The sequence below is a fragment of the Nerophis lumbriciformis genome, linkage group LG05 (assembly GCF_033978685.3).
Source record: "Nerophis lumbriciformis linkage group LG05, RoL_Nlum_v2.1, whole genome shotgun sequence".
Lineage (NCBI taxonomy): Eukaryota > Metazoa > Chordata > Actinopteri > Syngnathiformes > Syngnathidae > Nerophis > Nerophis lumbriciformis.
This window is the reverse complement of record NC_084552.2, coordinates 53,111,248-53,127,561: the sequence shown is the minus strand read 5'-3', so window position 1 is coordinate 53,127,561 and position 16,314 is coordinate 53,111,248. Positions and strand designations below refer to the sequence as shown.

General features: G+C 42.1%; 1 protein-coding gene across 2 annotated transcripts; it reads right to left on the bottom strand.

Annotated features, from left to right (window-relative positions):
* Positions 1-3,761: 3,761 nt before the first annotated feature.
* On the bottom strand, positions 3,762-15,895 carry LOC133606072 (E3 ubiquitin-protein ligase TRIM35-like). Of its 2 annotated transcripts, XM_061959618.1 has the most exons (7): positions 14,959-15,895; positions 9,753-9,848; positions 9,451-9,681; positions 4,769-4,800; positions 4,567-4,688; positions 4,116-4,500; positions 3,762-4,050 (listed from the first exon to the last, which is right to left on the bottom strand). In XM_061959618.1, the coding sequence occupies exons 1-7, from the start codon at positions 15,427-15,429 to the stop codon at positions 3,987-3,989; spliced, it is 1,401 nt and encodes a 466-aa protein (XP_061815602.1). In that variant the 5' UTR covers positions 15,430-15,895; the 3' UTR covers positions 3,762-3,986. The 2 variants fall into 2 exon arrangements, with proteins under 2 accessions (XP_061815602.1, XP_061815601.1); XM_061959617.1 differs by having other exon boundaries at positions 3,762-4,500; positions 14,959-15,891.
* Positions 15,896-16,314: the final 419 nt, after the last annotated feature.

The following is a 16,314-nucleotide window of genomic DNA, read 5'->3' as shown; positions in this document are numbered from 1 at the left end:
AGACAACATTCACACTCACATTCACACACTAGGGCCAATTTAGTGTTGCCAATCAACCTATCCCCAGGTGCATCCAGGTCATACCTCAAAAATGTGTATTACGAAACAGCGTCGCCCAATAAAATGTATAAAACAGCACAATTTTAACATGAAACATGCCTTTTTTAAAAGAAAAAAAAAAGTTTGATAATAACTGCATAAAAAACAATACAATAGAATGTATTACAAACAACTACATTAGTTTTATGAAGTAATGTAATAACAATGGACAGCATTTACCTTGAAGAGTGGACTTCTACATCTATCTTCAGGCTGCTTCTACGTCAAACATACCATCAGCAGCTTCTCCATATTTTCATGTATAAATGTTCGCCGTTTAGATATTTTGTCGTATTGACTGGCGTGATCTACTCATTCCGTTTCAGTATGATGCAGACTGGCAGTGACCCGCTCACACTGCTGTTTTTCATGATTTCTTTCCTTATTTCAATGATTATCATCCACTTCTCAGCTCTGTCCTTCTCTTTTTTTCTTTCCCATGGTTGAAAAAAACAAAGTCATGTCGATATCTAGCGATGAGCTAATGTTAGCCAGTAAGACCGGCTGTTTTTGTCGAATCTTACGAGGTTCACTGTGGCATTCGCGACGCCAACTAACGGTGGGAGACTCGTAACCGGAATGTTTGCTCGCAACCTAAAACATAACAATTAGCCGAGAGACTACTCATATACGGAGGTACGACTGCACTTTTTTTTAAAAACATTGCTGGTACACCTTGAAGATTAAAGTGTTTCACGGTTAAGTGGTACCTCTGCTTTTGTTAGGAATCTGCTCCAAAAGGTCCAACAAAAAAATGACTCATACAAAAACACATTTTAGTAAGAAATAATGAAAACACATTTATAGAGAATAATTATTTGTACATGCAGAAAACAATGTGAAATACATATAAATGATAAAATATAGAAATGAACATTTAACATTACTGTTACCTTTATTAAAGACTTTTTGTTACTGTTCTTTCTTGAATTCAGTAGTGTGCATCACCTTCTTATCAAAGTGCTGGTATTGCAAATTTCTCTGGCCCCAAGATGGATTTTTTTTTTGCAGTTGTCCTTAATTAAAAAAAAAACAGTAGAGACTGAGTCACTAACGCGTGGGATTCATCCATTATGTAGAATGATACATGCACCAAGGGACTAGATTGTTTGGCCATACGATAAATGAGACGGTGTACAAAAACCGGGGAAATCTTTTTTGTCAGAAACCAAATCAGACAAAAAGTGGGGTGCACAAAAACCCAGATAATGCTGTAATGTAAATAAATAACACTCAACATTGTAATGACTTTAAAATGATTCGCTAAATTGGACAAAAACTTTAAAATAGTCGAGAATTACAATCATTCACAACCAAAACTTTTCTCAACAAGTGTCGGCTGCGAACAAAAAAGTTTTAAAAGTGCAATGTGGTTTAAAGGGAGAAACATTTTAAAGCAGGGTTGTCCAAAGTCATTTTAGATCGGGGGCCACATGGAGAAAAATCTACTCCCAAGTTAGCCGGGCTGGTAACATCACGGCACGATGACTTAAAAATAAAGACAACTTCAGTTTGTTTTCTTTGTTCAAAAATAGAACAAGCACATTCTGAAAATGTACAAATCATGTTGTTGTTTTTTTACACTTACACGTTGCGGTTAGTAGTATTCTATCTTTATTTGTCGTTATTTATACTCTCTGAATAAATTATGTGATAATGTTCATCAGTCAACTCATTGGTGTTAATTTTCAATTTATCAAGATAAAAAAAATATCAAAATCAAATTACAGGATGTTATTTAGTTTGATCATTTTCCTCGACTGGTGCACTAACATGTTTTTTGTTGTTGTTTTTTTTACATATGGACCATCATATACAAAGAAACAAATTGCTATTGCGACATCTAGTGGACACATTTACAACAACAGTTTCTTTCAAGAAAATTTCCGCTCATTTTTATACTTGGCAAACTCATCTTGTGGGCTGGATAAAACCTGTTTGCGGGCCTAATCTGGCCCGCGGGCCGTACGTTTGACACCCCTGATTTAAAGGGCAGCCTCTTTCACTCCACTGCAGGAGGAAGGCCTCTTCACAAACTTTCCATTTTGTTGCCAAGCAATGTCACTCTGGGCTGGTAACTCTTTTATATCTTACATCAAAAGAGGTCAGCGAACACCTCATCCTTCTGAAAGTAGTCTTTTCTCTGGTATGTCTGGTACATCTAAATGCTTAACGTTATTTGTGGAGACAAACGAAGCATTCTCTGCCAACATGGACTGCTTCGCGTTGGACACGTTTTTGTACCTGATGAGGAAGGAGGAGTAGGTCTGAAAGCAGTCTACGGTGATAAACACATCGGGCTGGTAACGCACTCTTGGCATTCTTCACCCTTGCCACCGGTGAATGAATGAGTTGTAAAACTGAATGATGGGTTCTCACTTCTCTGTGAAGCGCTTTGAGTGTCTAGAAAAGCGCTATATAAATCTAATTATTATTCTCTCGATGAGCTTCAAGAGGTTGTCACCTGAAATAGTTTTCACTTCACAGGTGTGCTTGAATTTCATCGAGAGAATGCCTAGAGTGTGCAAAACCGTAATAAGAGCAAATGGTGGCTATTTTGAAGAAAGTAGAATATAAACATGTTTATTTCACCTTTTTTGTTAAGTACATAACTCCACATGTGTTCATTCATAGTTTGGATGCCTTCAGTGGCAATCTACAATGTAAATAGTCATGAAAATAAAGAAAACACATTGAATGAGCAGAAGGTGTGTCCAAACTTTTGGCCTGTACTGTATGTATGTTTATAAATATAAAATGTGTACATAAAACATTAATGTTTTGAAGTTGTATAAGAAGGCTTTGAAGGCTACAATGGTGACTGACGGCCCTTAACCGCATCTCAGAATCAGAAATACTTTATTCATCCCCAAGGGGAAATTAACATTTTCAGCACAATCCCATTCAAGAGCAGACAAGCGTTTTAATCTTTAGGATCCTCAAAAAAAATAAATACATGTGTTCTTGTGCCGCATAAATTCCAAAAATAAGTGCATTTAAAATAATCCTTGATCAACCTGACACTTTTTAATCAACTTCTTTAATTGACTTAATTTTACTTACTACAAATACAACCCAAAGTACCGTATTTTTCAGAGTATAAGTCGCACCTGCCGAAAATGCATAATAAAGAAGGAAAAAAACATAAGTTGCACTGGAGTATAAGTCGCATTTTTTGGGGAAATTTATTTGATAAAACCCAACAACAAGAATAGACATTTGAAAGGCAATTTAAAATAAATAAAGAATAGTGAACAACAGGCTGAATAAGTGTACGTTATATGACGCATAAATAACCAACTGGAACGTGCCTGGTATGTTAACGTAACATATTATGGTAAGTCATTCAAATAACTAACATATAGAACATGCTATACGTTTACCAAACAATCTGTCACTCCTAATCGCTAAATCCCATGAAATCTTATACATCTAGTCTTACGTGAATGAGCTAAATAATATTATTTGATATTTTACGGTAATGTGTTAATAATTTCACACAAGTCTCTCCTGAGTATAAGTCGCACCCAAACTATGAAAAAAAACTGCGACTTATAGTCCGAAAAATACGGTACATCAAAATAATATTGCACATTTTAGTTAATTGGAATATTCTATTAAACACACAGTTGAATCTTTTTGTATATAAATTTAAATACAAAGACGAGTATTAATGTTTTCAATCAATACTCCCAACAGTCACAGTTTTTGTAGGTGGATCACTAACGTGCAGGTAATGATATATAAAAGTCTTGATCTGAAACTTGTAAGAAGTATTTAAGACCTTGAAATAAGGCAACTCTCCGTGGCCAGATGAGAGTTCGATAAAAACGATGCTGACATAGCAAGGTACTCAAAAAGTGTCGGCAGTGACTTTCACTAAGACTTCAACAGGCTCCAGCTTGATGGGGCAGCGCTGACAGCCCACCCAGAAGTAAGGGTACAGCCTCTCTGTGGAGACAAAGTGGAAGGTGTAGATGTGGGCTTTGTTGTGGCCGTCGAAGAAGGACACGCACCCGTTGTCGTAGTCCAGCTGCACGCGGATCTTGCGCAGGTTTTTCTTCAACGAGAGTTTGGTCAAGGGGGACGTTCCCGCTATGTACATCTGCTGGTAGAAGTAGAGCGTCAGGTAGCCGTTCTTCAGCACCGGCGCCTCCTTCTGCTTACGCTTGACCGACTCCTTGGCCACGCCCACCACCCACGCCATGTTGGCGCCCACGTTGACGTCCCACACGTGTTTCCCCGACGTGAAGCCCTGGCGGCCCAGCACCACCGTGTCGGGGTTGAATCTCTCCGGGGTGTCGGGCAGCATCTGGCGCTTGTCACTGTCGCTGACGCTGGTCAGGTCGTGGGAGAGGACGAGCCAGGGGGCGGCCGTGTTAGGGTCCAGGACCACGGGCGCTAAAGAGCACATCGTTTTTACAGCTGACTCTTTTTTGTTACTACGTTAAAAAAAACAACACTCACTGTATTTGACGATGTGTCGCATCTTTTCCCACACGTGGAAGCTCAGCGAGCCCAAGTATTTGGCCTCGTCGATGAGTCCCCCCGTCACCGGCGGCGCCTGCTCGTCAACCAGGCTGACGTCACTGAGGTTGGAAAAAAGAAAAAGAAAAGAATGACGGCTTTGAGACAGTGAAGGAGCCGGGAGACCAAGAGCCATATTTACCAGGCTGTTGCTGGCATTGAGCGCTTTTCTTTCTGAAAAATCCAAGAGTGTGGTGTTAGCGAGGCGTCACAAGCGAGCATGGACATGTTTGTTGACGTTTGGAACATCAGGCCCAACGGGTGTGTAGAGCTGGCCCGATATTCCAATAAATGAAGTAACCGAACGATAAATGAAAACGGACTCTAAGTTTTCCAGCGCCGATAATGGCCGTGTTTAGGCCTGCAACTAACAACTAAATTTGATCATCGATTAATCTGTCGATTATTACTTCGATTAATCGATTAATAATCGGATAAAAGAGACAAACTACATTTCTATCCTTTCCAGTATTTTATTGGAAAAAAAACCCAGCATACTGGCACCATAATTATTTTGATTAATGTTGTTTCTCAGCTGTTTGTAAATGTTGTAGTTTATAAATAAAGGTTTATTAAAATAAATAAAATAAAACGTAGCCTCTGCGCATGCGCATAGCATAGATCAGGGGTCGGCAACCCGCGGCTCTTTGATCACTCTGATGCGGCTCAACAGCTTACTTGCTGAACCCCCCAATTTTTCCGTGAGACTTCCGGATTTCAGTGCCTCTCGCAGAAAACTCCCGTGATAAATATTCACCGATTTTCACCCTTACGGCTATAATTAGGGCGTTCCATGATGGTACAACATTTGGCGCCCTCTACAATCTGTATTAACAGCGTGCCAGCCTAACACTTGTTATACAATATACATTTTCTGCTTGCACACTTACGTGACAGCAAGGCATACTTGGTTAACAGCCACACAGGTTACACTGACGGTAGTCATATAAAACAACTTTAACACTCTTACTAATAATGCGCCACACTTTGAACCAAAACCAAACAAGAATGACAAACACATTTCGGGAGAACATTTGCACCTTAACACAACATAAACACAACAGAACAAATACCTAGAATCCCATGCAGCCCTGACTCTTCCGGGCTACATTATACACCCCTGCTATCACCAAACCCCGCCCCCACCCCAACCCTGCTCCCTCAGCCTTATATAAGTGTTATAATGAAGGCAACACATGATGTGTCTATATTAGCCTACTATCAAAGGCTGACGCAAATCTTCGTTGACAGAAATGTTGTATTTGAATTTTTATTCTACACATTTTTGCAACATTTAAAATCATGAGTAAAATGGAGGCTTCTCACAGGATGAGATAATTTCTGGAATTTACTGGCTCAGAATGGCCAACGGTATAGATGTGTGCGTCCAAGTTTAAGGAAACGGCAGGCTGTCTTCTTCTAATAGGTTTGTTACAATCTTTGCAAGCTGGGTAATGTTTTCTGTGGTCTGGAACAACATGGCACACAAACAACTATCAGAAATGCAGCCAATATTACATCAGATAATGTGTCATGAGACATGCAAATATAAATTAAATACACACAGGACATCAGTAAAGGATATTAAAATTATCTCAAAAATACCTACAAACCATTAGCACTCCAGCAAATCAATAAAATCAACAAAGCTCACCTTTGTGCATTCACACACACACACACACACACAGCATAAAACGTTTGGTGGACAAAATGAGACGAATGAGTTGACATAAAACACGTCTTTCTGTGGCAACATCGGAGAAAGTTGTACATGTAAACAAACTAGTGTGAGTTCAAGGATCGCTGAAATTAGTAGGACAAAACGGTGCTTGCCAAATGCTCCCATCAGTGAAGCATGTATAACATAAACAGCGGCATTTCTAACAATTAGGAAGGTTTGTCTTCCTACAAAAATCATATTAAAACAACTCTAGAGCCGCGGGTTGCTGACCCCCGTTCTAGCGTTAGCTTGCCAGCTCGCTTAAATGCTAACACAAAAACAATACCACGATAATAAAGATAACCTTGATAATTTGGGTCACAATAACTTTATTTAGCCATTGTATTTATTGTTTTGGTTGTGTATATTCGGGGGTCACCCAAACCCTCAACAGAGACACAACCTATTTTATTGCTTTGGGTTGTGATTTTTAATCAAATGCAAAGTTTTGTTAACAGTTATTAACTTGGATATTTAGAAGTTTACGTTCAAATTACACCGTTAACCTTACACTGTTAAACTATTACGCCTGCTCAGTGGCCTAGTGGTTGGAGTGTCCGCCCTGAGTTCGGTAGGTCGTGAGTTCAAACCCCGGTCGAGTCATACCAAAGACTATAAAAATGGGACCCATTACCTCCCTGCTCGGCACTCAGCATCAAGGGTTGGAATTGGTAGTTAAATCACCAAAATTGAAGTGAAGTGACTGGGATGAGAATCAGCACCTCCAAGTCCGAGTCCATGGTTCTCGCCCGGAAAAGGGTGGAGTGCCATCTCCGGGTTGGGGAGGAGATCTTGCCCCAAGTGGAGGAGTTCAAGTACCTCGGAGTCTTGTTCACGAGTGAGGGAAGAGTGGATTGTGAGATCGGTGCGGCGTCTTCAGTAATGCGGACGCTGTATCGATCCGTTGTGGTGAAGAAGGAGCTGAGCTGGAAGGCAAAGCTCTCAATTTACCGGTCGATTTACGTTCCCATCCTCACCTATGGTCATGAGCTTTGGGTTATGACCAAAAGGACGAGATCACGGCCGAAATGAATTTCCTCCGCCGGGTGGCGGGTCTCTCCCTTAGAGATAGGGTGAGAAGCTCTGTCATCCGGGAGGAGCTCAAAGTAAAGCCGCTGCTCCTCCACATCGAGAGGAGCCAGATGAGGTGGTTCGGGCATCTGGTCAGGATGCCACTCAAACGCCTCCCTAGGGAGGTGTTTATGGCACGTCCGACTGGTAGGAGGCCACGGGGAAGACCCAGGACACGTTGGGAAGACTATGTCTCCCGGCTGGCCTGGGAACGCCTCGGGATCCCCCGGGAGGAGCTGGACGAGGTGGCTGGGGAGAGGGAAGTCTGGGCTTCCCTGCTTAGGCTGCTGCCCCCGCGACCCGATCTCGTATAAGCGGAAGAAGATGGATGGATGGATCATCAAAAATGATTCCCGGGCGCGGCCACCGCTGCTGCCCACTACTCCCCTCACCTCCCAGGGGGTGATCAAGGGGATGGGTCAAATGCAGATGACAAATTTCACCACACCTAGTGTGTGTGTGACAATCATTGGTACTTTAACTTTAACTTAACTTAAAATATACGAGCAGAGCAGTTAAAATTGCATACTTGCATTATTATTATTGTGTGCAATAATCAATCAATCAATGTTTATTTATATAGCCCTAAATCACAAGTGTCTCAAAAGGGCTGCACAAGCCACAACGACATCCTCGGTACAGAGCCCACATAAAGGCAAGGAAAATCTCACAACCCAGTGGGACGTCGATGGTAATAATGTGCAATACATTTTCATAACATGGTGACTACTGCCTAGTTTCTCTTGTTATATTCTTATTTTTACTGTTATATTTGTATTCTTATTGTTGCTTTTTATTTGTATTCTTATTGTTATATTTTCTATTTTGATTCCATTTATACCCCCATTATTATTTTCTCAATTCTGTACACTGCTGCTGGAATTTTAATTTTCCTGAGGGAACTCTCCTGAAGGAATCAAAAAAGTACTATCTATCTATCCATCTATCCATCCATCCATCCATCCAGGCCCGGCCCTAACCAATCTGGCGCCCTAGGCAAGATTTTAGGTGGCGCCCCCCCACATCGGCAGTGAAGTGTATATACTCACAAGAAACCGAATAGCTTTGTCTTTGACCTTTTTTTTTTTACTTACAACTATACCTAATATATAAAGGGGTGGAAAAGTGACTATTACCTGCAGGGCAAACATAGCTAACCAGAAGGCAATAACAATGTAAACAAAAAACAGCTGCTTAAAAGATCTAATACAAATGTCCCTGAAAAATGTAAGGTGGGAGTACTGTAATTACCTAACGTTACATTATTATTTTCCATAACAATTTAGCCCCCTCCACAATATTAACCCGACGTTAAAACAGAACTAGCTATTTATTGATTAGCAATTGCCGAATCATGTGACATTAGCTTAATGCTAAAAAGCCGGGTTACTATCACATTCTGTAACAGACAAATAATTTCATGTTCGGCTCACCTACCTGCTACCTCTCGTTTCTCCTCCTCTTCTTTTCTCTTTTTTCTTCCCTGGGCACCTGACAGTTTTGGCCGTTTTGACATCTTGTGTTGATTTTTTGATGTGGTGACGTCCAAAAAGAGTCATGATACGGGAAGGGAGGGGGCGTAATGTTGTAACAAATAATATTTCTATTAAATAGGCTTTACTTTGCATTTTAATTAACGTGGGATTATTTTTTGTATTTAGAAATAATAGTACCAACTTTTTTTCTTTTCTTTTTTTTTCTCCAACATTTGTGGCACTGGCGTGGCGCCCCCTGATGGACGGCGCCCTTAGCATTTGCCTATACGGCCTATGCCACGGCCTATGCCGGCTATTATTATATCAGTAATTAATTTGGTCTCAAAATAATGTTGACAATAATATGGTTTATCTGCAATAATTTGGAGGTCAATATATCGCCAAGCAAAATGTGTTATCAACCCAAGACTAAGGGTGTGCAGTAGCAGATGGTGGTCAATGACGAGCTCCAACGCTGAACCAAGTTACCGCGTCAAAGCACCGTCTCCTTTTCTTCGTGAGCTTGTGCAAAGTCGCTCTGAGCCTCAGCTTCCTCACCTGAAAGACGGAGATGCCCGTCATAGCCAGCCTGTCCTCCAGCGCTTTTATGGTCTCGCACGCAGACTCCAGGCTGGTGTTGGCCTTGTTGATCTTCTGCGTCATGGCGCGAGCCTTCTCCTCCACCTCCTTCTGCAGCATCACCATGCGGGCGTCCTCCTCCGCCTGGAGGAACCTGCGCAGGCGGGCGAACTCGTCACGGGTGCACTTGCGCACGTACTGAGCCTGGACCTGGAAGGACGGGAAGAAGCGTCAAGCGGCGGCGTGGGGGTGGGCCTGGGATCGGGGGCGGGTGTAGCCACCTGAATGTGTGCCTTGGCGTCCTCAAAGCTTCCCTTGGTTTTCTCCAAGGTGTCCTTCCTCTGTCTTAAAGAACATAGTTCTGCCTTCAGTTTGGCCTGAAGAGAAGAAGTAATCACAAAAAATGTTTTGTTCTATTTCGTCAAAGGACAATAGAAAATAAATTCAGCTTGGGTATACTTTAGAGTAGTCAGTGTGAAGCTTACATAGCAACATAGATTTACTGTCAACAGTCAGGCGTGAAGTGAATTATATTTATATAGCGCTTTTCTCAAGTGACTCAAAGCGCTTTACATAGTGAAACCCAATATCTAAGTTACATTTAAACCAGTGTGGGTGGCACTGGGAGCAGGTGGGTAAAGTGTCTTGCCCAAGGACACAACGGCAGTGACTTGGATGGCGGAAGCGGGGATCGAACCTGCAACCCTAAAGTTGCTGGCAGGGCCTCTCTACCAACCGAGCTATGCTTTACAATGTCACAGTGTATGTAGGAATTCAATGTGAGCCTCAATGAACCGTAGCTCTTCCATTGCCGGCAGCACTTGTGCATAGGGCCAGGGGTCGGCAACCCAAAATGTTGAAAGCGCCATATTGGACCAAAAATACAAAAAACGAATCTGTCTGGAGCCGCAAAAAATGAAAAGCCATATATAAGTCTTATAATGAAGACTACACATGATGAAAGTGTCTATATTAGTTATAATAGCCTACTATCAAAATGACAAGGTGTCGCAGGCTGACACAGATCTCCGCTGACAGGAATGTTGAAATTTAGTATTTACACATTTTTACTAAATTAGAAACCATTAGTAAATCAGTCCAGTCAGATGGTGAGATAACTCCTGGAAATTACTGGCTTCTAATGGCCAAAAGGTATAGATGTGTGTCCAAGTTAAAAGGAAACGGCAGGTTGTCTTCTTTTAAAAGATTTATTACAATCTTTGGCAAGCTAGGTAATGTTTGCTGTGGTCTGGAACAACACGGTAATGTTTGCTGTGGTCTGGAACAACATGGCACACAAACACCTATCTGAAACGCAGCCAATATTACATACAGATAATGTGTCATGAGACGTGCAAAACTAAATTATATGCAAAGAGGATAAAAGTAAAGGATATTTAATGAGCTCAAATATACCGACAAACGATAATGATGCAATATGTACATACCGCTAGCCTAAATAGCATGTTAGCATTGATTAGCTTGCAGTCATGCTCTGACCAAATATGTCTGATCAGCACTCCACACAAGTCAATAACATCAACAAAGTTCACCTTTGTGCATACACGCACAGCATAAAACTTTTGGTGGACAAAATGAGACAAAGGAGTGGAAGATTTTACATGTAAACAAACTGTTGCGTTTGTTTGTATTTCCCCCCCCCCCATCTTTTCTGCATTTTCAAACCTTTTCTAAAACTGCTCCAGGGAGCCACTAGGTTGGCACTAAAGAGTCGCATGTGGTTCGAGAGCCACGGGTTGCTGACCCCCGGCATAGGCCAATAGTCAATAAATCAATTAACTGAACGATAGATTAAAACGAACTTAACTTAACCACTTCTGTGTTTGTTGTATTGTCTCTCATTTTCAAACAAAGGGCAAGAGGGTTCACTCTGTGCATCGCTCTCAGCCATACTTGCCAACCTTGAGACCTCCGATTTCGGGAGGTGGGGGTGGGGGCGTGGTTGGGGTGGGGTGGGGGGCGTGGTTGGGGGCGTGGTTAAGATATATATATATAAAAAATATTTTACTTTGAGTGAATTCTAGCTATATATATATATATATATATATATATTTTATTACATATATATATATATATATATATATAATAAATTATTATTTATTTATATATATATATATATATATATATATATATATATATATATATATATATATATATATATATATATATATATATATAAATCATTTCAGTGTTCATTTATTTACACATAAAACTCATCTACTAATTGTTGAGTTAAGGGTTGAATTGTCCATCCTTGTTCTATTCTCTGTCACTATTTCAGAACACACACATTATACAAATATACATTATAAAATCAATAAGAAAACGGGAGCTCTAATTTGGGAGTCTGAATTAGGATCAGAAGTTCCTATATAAACATTGCGTACTCACGTCGCCTTTTTGTATTGATTACTGCAGCTGTGCACTGGATTCATTCACAAATACAAACTACAACTCACAAACACTTTAGAGTTAGGCTCCACCATCAGAATGTGTACTTCAACTTATAAAGATCACATGGATATTATTCAGTGAGTTGATTCACCAAAACTAACCTGTTATACAGGAGGAAAAAGCACACAGGACGTTTCAATTGTTCACAGACTGGTCGCGCTCATCAGAATGACAAGACACTTCCGGTCTGCAGGTGATAGCATTCAATTGGGAAGAAACGCCCTACTGCCCCCTACTGACCAATGTGAATACTGATAAATGTGTAATGACAGCTCCAAAAACGAATTCAAACCACAAAATAAAATAAATAAATCAACACAAAAATGTGACACATTATGGGTGGGTCACATATGCATGTACAGTAGATGGCAGTATTGTCCTGTTTAAAAGTGTCACAACATTGCTGTTTACGGCAGACGAACTGCTTTACGTAGACGAAATGCTGTTGTTGTGTGTTGTTACCGCGCTGGGAGGACGTTAATGAAACTGCCGTACAATAAACCCACATAAGAAACCAAGAACTCGCCCTCGATCATTAGCTGTTTAAATTGTGGGAAAGCGGACGTGTGAACAGGTTGTCAACACGTCACTCAGGTCCGCATGGAGCTGGAGGGGGCGTGGCTTCCAGCTCCGCCTGAATTTCGGGAGATTTTCGGGAGAAAATTTGTCCCGGGAGGTTTTCGGGAGAGGCGCTGAATTTCGGGAGTCTCCCGGAAAATCCGGGAGGGTTGGCAAGTATGCTCTCAGCACCTGAGCATGTTTATTCAATAGCAGAATTAAATGAACGAAGTCATCTACAATCTTTGTCTCGGTGGGCAGAGGCGGGACTGTTAGCTTTTAGGATGCACTGATAATGAGCCTTGCGAGTCCATAGTCAAATATAAGAAGCACCCCAAAATACAAATAATTAGGAGGAAAAATGACAATTGCAAAGTGTGGGAATATTTTGACTTCAAACCGAATGAGCAAGATTATTGCATCGACAGAGGCAAACGGTTTGCCACTAAGCCTATTTTTGTTGGAAAGTGAAACCAACATTGACAATCAAGTGAAAAGTTTTTGACATTCAAATTACAATGTTAATAAAGCTGCGAGCAACATTACACGGGCCCTCGCCCACACTGCACAAAGCGGCGTTTGGTCATTTTAACGTGAAATAAATTATATCGATATTACAAAATGTTCTTAATTAATGTCTTGTTTAAAAATATTTTGATTAATCGCCCAGCCCTAGGATATTGTGACTTTTGGTATTAGTGTACCTGAAAAAAAAAGGACCCACACACATATACTGTATATCAGATTTTTACAGCTAAATGTGTACATATGATTTATACTAGGGATGTCCGATAATAGCTTTTTGTCGATATCCGATATTCCGATATTGACCAAACCCTTAATTACCGATACCGATATCAACCGATAAATACAGTCGTGGAATTAACACATTATTATGCCTAATTTGGACAACCAGGTATGGTGAAGATAAGGTACTTTAATAAAATAAAATAAGATAAATAAATTTACCTGGATGCAGAAACTGGGTGAGGTTGGGACGCAAGAAAAGATTTCTTAAAAAAAATCTAACATGCACATTTTAATTAATTCACTTTCTTTGAATGGCTATCCCGCCCTAGCAACATACTTGCCAACCCTCCCGATTTTTCTGGGAGACTCCCAAATTTCAGTGCCCCTCCCGACAATCTCCCGGGGCAACCATTCTCCCGAATTTGTCCCAATTTTCACCCAGACAACAATATTAAGGGCGTGCCGGGATAGCACTGCCTTTAACGTCCTCTACAACCTGTCATTGCGTCCGCTTTATCACCATACAAACAGTGTGCCGGCCCACACACATGTTGTATGCGGCTTCTGAAGACACGTAAGTGACTGTAAGACATACTTGATCAACAGCCATACAGGTCACACTGAGGGTGGCCGTATAAACAACTTTAACACTGTTACAAATATGCGCCACACTGTGAACCCACACCAAACAAGAATGACAAACACATTTCGGGAGAACATTCGCACCGTAACACAACATAAACACAACAGCACAAATACCCAGAACACCTTGCAGCACTAACTCTTCCGGGCTACAATATACACCCCCGCTACCACCGATCCCGGCCCCCCACAACCACGCCCACCTCAAGCAAAGCACGGAGGGAGGGGGGCGGGGGGTTTGGTGGTAACGGGGGTGTATATTGTAGACCAGAAGAGTTAGGGCTGCATGGGATTCTGGGTATTTGTTCTGTTGTGTTTATGTTGTGTTACGGTGCGGATGTTCTCCCGAAGTGTGTTTGTCATTCTTGTTTGGTGTGGGTTCACAGTGTGGCGCATATTTGTAACGGTGTTAAAGTTGTTTATTCGGCCACCCTCAGTGTGACCTGTGTGGCTGTTGATCAAGTATGTCTTGCAGTCACTTACGTGTGTGTGTACAGAAGCCAAATACAACATGACTGCGCTGGCACGCTGTTTGTATAGGTTGTAGAGGGCGCTAAAGGCAGTGCCATCACGGCACGCCCTTAATATTGTTGCTTGGGTGAAAACCGGCAGACATTCGAGAGAATGGTTGCCCTGAAATTCGGGAGTCTCTCGGAAGATTCGGGACGGTTGGTAAGTGTGACGCTGTCAAGCGCCATTCATATAAAACTTGCGGGCCACACTAACATTACATTTTCATATTAAGGTGCGGGCCGCAAAATAGCGTCTCGCGGGGCGCAATTGGCCCGCGGGCCGCGTGTCTGAGACCCCTGGTTTAATGCATCCAGTGGGGCCTCACAACAAAATTAGGCATAATAATGTGTTAATTCCACGACTGTATATATATCGGTTAATATCGGAATCTGTAATTAATTCTAACATGTATTTTTTTTTTATAAAGGAAGGTAAAGGTGATGGAGAGGTGTACTCACCGGTGCTGCCAGTTCTTCAGAAAACGTCTATGCGTGTTGACAGTCACTTTCCAAGCTGCACACTGACTACTCTTCTACTGTAACGCCCTACCTTGACGTCCTCAATGGCCTCGCTGACAGGACAGCAGTCGTGCTGTTTGTGTCTTTTGGACTTGGAGCAGACCACACAAATGGGCTCCTGGTCGACGAGGCAGAAGAGCTTGAGCTCCTCCCTGTGAAGAAGGCACATTTCCTTGGGCCTGCAGGACGATTCGCCATCGCAGTCGCCGTTCTCGTCGACGTCGTCCTCCTGGATGAAGGACTCGCACAGGTTCTTGATGGTCAAGGAGGGCACCGGCTCGTCCCACGACAGGCTGCGGCACAACGGACACGACCTGAGCTCGGTCTGGAGGGCCCAGTGCTGCTTGAGGCAGGGGCTGCAGAAGCTGTGGCTGCACTTGAGGACCACCGGGTCCTTGAAGATGTCCTGGCAGATGGTGCAGGAGAGGTCCGCCTCGGGCAGAGACAACCTGGAGGCCATCGGTGCGGGTAAGCCCTTGTACGAACCGCTCTGACTTGGCATCTGTCGCCTTTAGACTTTTATCACGCGGAATGACGTTCAAAGTGTTTACAAGTCGCCACAACGACTTCCGTTGCGCTAATTAAGGGATTAAAGACGACTGTTGAAAGACTCCAAGGCGAACTGCAACACACGTCATCATCGTCGTCGTCTCTTCAAACGTCCTCCACCAAAACAAATACACCCCCGGTTTATGTCATCTGAACTAGATAAGTACTCGAGTAAAAACATGTGTTCTCTTATACTGTAATAAAAAACGCTACTTTTAAAAAACAACAACCTTTAAATCGAGCTAACATCCGTATGCGCATGCGCAGCAAACACAACACCTTAAGTCATGGGTGTCAAACTCTGGCCCGACGTGTAATTTAATTTGGCCCTTGAGGCAATATCAAATTAACATTAGAGCTGGCCCGTCGGTATTATACAGCGGCAGTGCCGCTGTAACACCGCATTCACCGCTAATACTCATACTTGCCAACCTTGAGACCTCCGATTTCGGGGGCTGGGGCGTGGTCGGGGGCGGGGCGTGGCTTGGGGCGTGGCTAAGAGGGGAGGAGTATATTTACATATATATATTTATTTTATTATATATATATATTAGAGATGCGCGGTTTGCGGGCACAACCGCGGAGTCCGCGGATTATCCGCGGATCGGGCGGATGAAATTAAAAAAAATTAGATTTTATCCGCGGGTCGGGTCGGGTGGTTGAAATAAAAAAAAAAAAAAGATTTTAAATAGATTCAGGCGGGTGGCAGTTAAACCAATTCGGAAATATATATACATAGTTAAATGTTGTTACCCACATACGAAAAACGAGCAGGCACCTGCTGCATATGCCACAACAGAAGAAAAAAAAAAAGAAGAGATGGACACTTTTACGGAGC

Bases quoted from the DNA above. Each gene is read 5' to 3' on its own strand.
- LOC133606072 (XM_061959617.1), bottom strand. From the start codon at position 15,429: ATGCCAAGTCAGAGCGGTTCGTACAAGGGCTTACCCGCACCGATGGCC. The intron at 9,682-9,752 runs GTGGCTACACCC...CCGTCCTTCCAG, and splicing joins ACGCCAAGGCACACATTCAG to GTCCAGGCTCAGTACGTGCG. The intron at 4,801-9,450 runs GTGAGGAAGCTG...TGGATTTTTCAG, and splicing joins CGGGCATCTCCGTCTTTCAG to AAAGAAAAGCGCTCAATGCC.